The 7520-nt window shown below is 33.6% G+C and overlaps 1 protein-coding gene across 7 annotated transcripts in view; it reads left to right on the top strand.

The window, feature by feature from the left end:
- Positions 1-7520, top strand: part of LOC126845733 (UDP-glucosyltransferase 2-like) — a 33688-nt gene that overhangs the window by 25405 nt on the left and 763 nt on the right. For 2 of the 7 annotated variants that reach the window (XM_050584595.1, XM_050584592.1), the window contains exons 2-4: positions 4635-5478; positions 6210-6426; positions 6505-6724. In XM_050584595.1, coding sequence (XP_050440552.1) covers positions 4642-5478; positions 6210-6426; positions 6505-6724 — 1274 coding nt within the window. In that variant the 5' untranslated portion in view covers positions 4635-4641. Of the gene's footprint in view, positions 1-3636; positions 4561-4634; positions 5479-6209; positions 6427-6478; positions 6725-6839; positions 6917-7520 lie in introns of those variants that run through there. The other 5 variants (XM_050584598.1, XM_050584594.1, XM_050584596.1 and 2 more) reach the window with 5 other exon arrangements.

Genomic DNA, 7520 nt, shown 5'->3' on the forward strand with positions numbered 1-7520 from the left:
ATCACAAATGCGTGTGTGTGTGTATACACGCCACACGGAGTTCATCATAACACGCATTGATTTTAAAAGGCTATACGTCAGAAAAGAGGGAGGTAAAGTATAGAGGACTTGGTTCCTTAACATTTTTAAATCAGCTTTACTTCTTGGCTTATAAACATGTGATAACCATTCCCAAAAACTCGGTCAATGACGATAATTTCTAAGCCAATATGAATATAACAAAAAAAAAAAGTAACTATAAAGGCTCACAGGAGTGGGCACAGCCTTTGCTTTTGAACCGCCCTACTTATGGACTCTAAGCCCCCGGGAAGAAACCCTCCCCCCTTGAGACATAGCTCCGGGCAGCTGTGGACTAAGTAGGAGGGAGTCCCTTATTTCCTCCACTCGTATCGGGAAAAATAACGTTATACGTTTTCTTATTCATTTATTTTATCTTTGATATTTATGTATAAGGTTAAAAAATAAGTTAACTTTGATTTTTTTTTTAAATAGGTACTCATTATTACGTTTTTAATTTTTTAATATTAACCTATTTATAAGTATATCAATCACTGATCAGTTAACTGTGTCAGGACGACAACTCGTATAATAAGCAGCCTACTATCTGTATTTTTTCGAATAAATTTGTCAAATATCTCATGTCAAGTATCGAATATTCAATGCCCACCAATTTGATGAAGTAATAATGCTAAATATCTAAAACATTGACAAAAAAAAAGTTCAATATCTGTACCGATACTTTAAATTTGTTCCGAAATTTCAAAAGTACAATCTAAATTTTGATTTAAAAAACACACACATTGCATTCCTATTAACTCTTTTACTCAGATTTCCACCTTAAGTAGTTATTTTAAAACTGTATAAATTCAATTAAAAATCGATAACAATTATTTTTTATTATTTATCTTTTTTTGTCAAATTGACCAATATGTTTTTATTATCATGTTAAATTATAGGCTATAAGCACTTAGCATATATAATCAATACTTAAGTGTGTACTAAAGGCATTTTTTTTCAATTGGCTTACGATTATAAGTTTTAAAATTAGTTTATTTTTACTTTAAAAGGTAAATTAATTATAGTTTGTTTCAAATATAAACGGAATGGTTTTACGAAAAATGTAATTTTTATTTTAAGATGTTTAACATTTTTGATATTAAATGCATGACTAAATACTGGGTTTTAATGTTTGATTTTCTTGATGTAGAGCTCATCTTTTCCTAAAAAATGTAATCATTTTTTTGTCGATTCCCTTAAATAGTTCAAAAGGTATAAGCGTTTAACAGTGACTTACGCAAAGGTCATGTTTTTATCAAACATTCACCAAAATACACACAGATTTTTTTTAAATATATGTAACAAACATAAGTTAGGTAATGTTTGAAATAATTGTTCAAATAGATCAACTTCTGTCAAATACCGTCTATCATTTAACCACTTATAAAACAGCGTTCCCCTTAAGTTTAATATATTATAAATGCATTATTAATGTACTACAACAAGAATATAATAATATAATCTATGTATAGACACACTTTGTCGGTTACCAGATTAGTTTTTATTAACATTTCAATAACGTTTAAAAGTGTTGGCAGAGTTTGGGAGAGGGTGCGGTATTTATAAAATATATATTATTTTTATAAAAAATATCTGCTCGTACAACACATTCTGCCTACGTCATTGAATCCACTTACGCCCAACTCGAAAAGTAATTAATTTTAAATTTGTTAAAAACCGCGGTATTGTTATTTTTAGCACATTATATTCGTTTTAATAATTAATTTAAAGTAAAGTAGGTTGCCGTTTAAGTTTGAAATTTGAATAAAGATTATTGAAAGGTTAGGTTAGTAAAATATTCTTCAATCGGAAATATTTTAATATTTATTAAAAAGTTAACGGTAAATTAAAATGTAATAATAATAAAAGTAAGTTTTTTTTTATCTTTTAATAGGTAAGCGAAGCTATACTACAAATTATACAAAAAAAAAATACCGCCAACTCAGTAAAAGAAATAAAGACACCGTTTTCTATTTTTAATTAAATGGTAATTATAAATGCATTACACTTTGAGTGTAATAATGTTTTTTGAGTTCAATAATACATTTTATTTTGTAAACAAAACAATGGTGATATTACCCTTGATTATAAAACTATATTCATTATTATTAATAGTTATTATTGTTTAAAAAATAATGGAAGCATTAGAAGAAAGGTAGGTCATACTGGAAAGCCCAAGCATGGATTAAAGCACAAAGGCGCCTAAATTGTAATGTGACGGGGTGGTCGCATTACCAAAAAAAGATTTATTATTTATAATAAATGATATTCCATATTACTTAAAGTTTATTTCATACATTTTTTTAATTTAGAATAAAACTACACTTAAAATGTTTTTTACTTAATTTATAAACATATACCTAATTTGTAATAAGTATGCAAGGAACCTATACTTTTTAAATTACTAATTACAATGTAGTGCTACTATTAAACCAAATTACCTACACCTTTTTTGTTAAAAATTTCAAAAAAATGTTTTAAGGTAATTAGTTTTGAAATTAATGTGAATGGGAATATATTAATTTTTAATAGGAATGGTCCAAAAACCGGAACTACCAAATCATAAAACACAAAATCCTTTAAACACGCCCAATGTTCACAGCAAAGACACTTAAGGAACTTTCAGCCTTTTGATATGTGCAATATTAAGAATTTAAAATACAAACAAATTGACATGTACAACAAAAATCATAAAAAGTAAAATAAGATATTTCCAACATCTTAATTGATTACTTAACAACTATGTTTGCTGCGGTAATTTCTCGGGTAAAATTCCAAAATTAATAGGTATAAAAATTATTTTACTTAACTCTTCCCATCCCCAAAAAATAAAATTGTTTTATATATTATATATATATATATATATCCTTATACAAGAGCATCACAGAATTATCACAGAATAATTTTTGTAGCTATTTATTATTACTGCATCATCAAAAAATGTACTTCTCGTTTCATTATGACCTTGACCCTGTCAAAAAATGTTAACGACCTCTCGTCGGGTTACAGCTATTTTGCAATTGAGATTGTAAAGATATAATTGCTATAATATACTTCGGCCATACATGTTTACGAATATTGACCATAGTTGGTTTGTTTTTACGTATTAAAACAATAATTAGAAAAAGTATAATTCGTTTTTTTTTTTTTACAATACTTAAGTAAATATGAGTTAATGCGCATTTTTTAAAAAGTTATCTAGTATAATATATTTTTTTTTTAAGAAAAAAAGTTTTAAAAAAATGCAATTTTAATTTCCAGTTTAAGTTAATTTAACATTCTAATCAAGTTTAATTAAGTTTAATTATCGTTATTCCAATCAAGTCACTCTGGTTAGAGCAGTACACGGCGGTCGTCCTATGAGGATAAGTCGTTACTAATTGCAAGAGCATACATACATACATAGGTAAACAATTTGATTCAAATATAAAATAATATTAAAAAATTATAGTGGTTTTGTTTAGGGTTATCAAGAAAATATCATTAACCCTTTCCCAAGAAAAAAAACTCGAACAACTCATTTATAAATACAATAATTTGTTACCCGTTGATACATTTACCTAAATATTGTGTTTTTTGTTGATATCCATGATTATATTTACAAGATCTCCTACGACTTAATTTTTTTCAAAAATATAAATGACTTGATTCTTGAAAAAAATGCATAGTACATAAACAATATATATAAATCCGTATACACATATCAAAAACAAAACAAATCATTAGATCAGTATGACTACTTTTTACACGAGGCGAATATGTATTTTAGTTGTGTTGCTTAAAAGAGTATCGAGTTTTTGTTCAATGGTGATGGTTGAAATTAAAATGCTTATATTTTTTAGTAGTGATTATGGTTAACAAAGTAATAAGACCCCAGCTCCAGTCCCTCCCAGTAAGATTGATAAAACCATTTTAGGCCAAATATTAAGGACTTGACCTCAGTGCACTTATCCCGGGACTCAAAAATATGGTCAACACTTATTGGTTTTTAGGGTTTCTATAAAAAAAATATATATATATATATAAAACATCATCCGTGGACCTTGAACACATAATATTAATCTGAGCAATCCTGGTTGGTTGTGTTTTGTCATAGGATCCGAATGCCAATGCAACCGGGAAGTTAACGCGAAGAAGGTTACCGAGCTTCCTGAAAACCGGTTTGAACCTCATGATTCTTAACTATGTATCTTATTTGTTTAATTCAATATTAAACAGTGTGCCGGCAACGTCATGTGACAAACGTCGTAGTACTTCGCCTTGTCATCAACAACAACGGTTTTACTGAAAATAACAACGACATAGTGCACGGGCGTGATGAGTGCATTTTTAGAAATAATTTTTAAAAAATAACGTTTGAAAGTTTATAACCGTTCGACATGTTTATAACAAAAAAAACTCTACGTGGCTTCTATAAAAAAATAGGAACAAAAATTTGAATGTTTTGCGTCCAAAAATGTATACACAATGTACAAATATATTTATATTGCTTAGTAAAAAAACGTATTTACATATTGCTGTACAACATTTTATTTCTCAAAAAAATGCACATCGATAACAATTCTATATGTCCACAGACGAGCCATGACCGTTGGCAGTTGTTGTGTGGCCGCGGTGTTGCTGTTGGCGGCCGCGCGCGACGCCGGATGCGCCAACGTGTTGGCCGTGTTCCCGTTTAACGGCCACAGTCATTTCGCCATGGTCGCGCCGCTGATGGAGGCGCTGGCGGATCGCGGCCACCGGGTGACGGTGATCAGCCCGTTTCCGCGACGCAGCCCGCCGCCCAACTACGTAGACATCGACGTGTCGGACGTGCTGCCGCCGGTGATCAGCCAGCTGAACGTAACTGACATGACCAGTGTGACGGCCAACCCGGTCACCCGTTTGCGGAGCTTGTGCCACATGAACTACATGGTGTGCGACGCGGCGTTCGCGCATCCGCAAGTGTTGCGGCTGATCCGCGGCCCGTCTACCGGGTTCGACGTGGTCTTCACCGAAATATTCTCGTCCGACTGTTTCGCCGCGTTCGCCCATAAGTTCGGCGTCCCGTTGATATCGATGCGCACCGCCGAAGGATCGCCGCACGTCCACCAGCGGGCCGCCAACCCCCAGAACCCGGCCTATCTAGTCAACCACTTGCTCACGTACTGGCCGCCACTGACGTTCGTCCAGCGGTTGGTAAACGCGGCGTCCACACACTTGGGTGCCATTGGGTTCCACGCGTTCTCCGACGGCCCGTCCACCGAACTGGCACGTCGGTACTTCGGCGTCGACACGCCGCCAATGTCCGAAATCGTGGCCCGGACTTCGCTCGTACTTGTCAACAGTCATCACAGTATTTTGCAGGCCAGGCCTACCGTGCCCAACGTGGTCGAAGTCGGTGGCATACACATCAGAGACACTAAGCCTAACGCTACGAATGTAAGCCCAATTGTATTGACAACATTAATAGTTAACTAAAACAACAGAGGAAGCCTGCGATGATGATATTATGTACAAGTGAGCGTTCACGTCGAGTGACAGAGATGAAACTTGAAAGCAGATTGGTAAAACATGACATGTTATGCTTGGAGAGCAAATGATAATGACTAATGAGTAATTTAAGCATCAGTATTTCAGTAATGCGAGAGAACGAAGGAATGACCAACAATTATGGTATTTGCGTTGGAAATGTATGTACGCAAGTGTGTTGGCAAGGAGCCTTGTATCAGTTAAGCTGATATTGAATTATCGAGAGCGATAAGTGAAGTGAATGTGTATGTTATTAAAGACAGAGGTTCTAGAGTTGGGTCAATTTTAAACGAGGTCAAAGTTGTCATGAAATTAATTGTGCAACTGTTAACATAGACATACGGTCTGTGAAGTGACTAGTTAAAAATACTCAGTATAATATAAGACAGTTTGAGTGTCACCAATAGCAGGAACAACGAAACAAAATATAGATTGAGGTGGTTTGGTCACGTTAATTTCCTTCGATAGTTTGGAATCTCAATGATATACCAATTTTAATCTTTATAATGTAGGGTCATAGGGGAAAGAAACTCCTTACACGGTTTCTAGGAATAACGTGAGGACTCTTAATTGAATATTCGTGGCCCACGGCCTACCAGTCACGATTGGTGCGTGTCATGATCATTTCTTTGTCGTTAAAGGAATGGACCGAATTCTGCGACCGATGCGGCCAAGGAGTCATATACGTATCTTTTGGTTCTCTAATCAAAGGCGAATCGTTTCCTCGGGGTTTCGTGTCGTCGTTGGTCCGAGCTTTCGAAAAACTACCGTACTGCGTTTTATGGAAGTACGAGGGCGACGGTATTGACTCGGAACGCATCAGAGTGTCCAAATGGATGCCGCAACAAGACATACTGAGTAAGAACTAAGATCCACAGCTGCTGGTTAGGTTATTGATGACCGTTATCAGGCGTATCGTGTGACCCTGCTGTTTAGGCCACAACAACATCAAGGTGTTCATAACGCACGGCGGTCTGATGGGAGTCATGGAAGCCGTCCACTTCGGCGTGCCTATGATCGGCATACCGGTGTTCGGCGACCAACCGGCCAACGTGGCCAAGTGCGTGCAGAGGGGCGTGGCCATCGGATTAAACTACCGGTTGATCAACGAAAACGTGTTGATCGACAGCATACGAGCCATCGTCACCGACGACAAGTAATAATAAAAAAAAAATTGTTGATTATAAAATCAATGATTTAACATACATTCAATAGCTGATACAGATTATGTTTGATACGAAATCAACTTTGTTTGTTTTGACACAATATAGGAAAGCTGTTTCCAGAAATGTAATAATTGAGAAATTATTCAACATTTCCTGTAAACATTTTAAGGAATTTTTGAAAGGTGGATATTTTTTTTTCAAAAAATTAGAAAAAATAAATACATATTATATACTAGGTATAATATGTATAAGTAGTTTTATTGCTTAAGTGTAATTTTTGAGTATAAGGTTTTTATACATTTTTTTTTTTAATTAAGTGAATGCCATTTTGCTACATTATAATATAGTACTTAAGAATTGTACCCCCCAAATAGTTCCTATTCTTTCTTACCATTATTGAATTAATAGTAATCATACTACATAAATTATGAAAAATAATGTTTGACCAAAAAAAACAATTTTAAGTAACTAATAATATACCTAATATACTTTTTAACTAATTAAGTACATTTTTTGTAACTCAAAATATAAACATAAGAAAATTTAATAACTAATAATTATAACATTGAGTTGTAAAAAATCCATAAAAACTTGTTTCTAAAAAATCACTTTTCAACCAACAAATAGAAAAGAACTACAATATTAACAATAAATCAGACATAATGACACCACTGTATTCAGAATACAAATCTACATCAAACCTAACCTAAATTATAAGTAATAAGTTTTTACTTTCCTACCTTTTTGCCTTAATTTGCTGACATTTCACATTTATTTACACAATCT

This window comes from Adelges cooleyi, unplaced genomic scaffold, assembly GCF_023614345.1.
Source record: "Adelges cooleyi isolate 19-005CV unplaced genomic scaffold, UGA_ACOO_1.1 ACOO_flye_CR_arks_rails_tigmint_CR_PRNA_8, whole genome shotgun sequence".
NCBI lineage: Eukaryota > Metazoa > Arthropoda > Insecta > Hemiptera > Adelgidae > Adelges > Adelges cooleyi.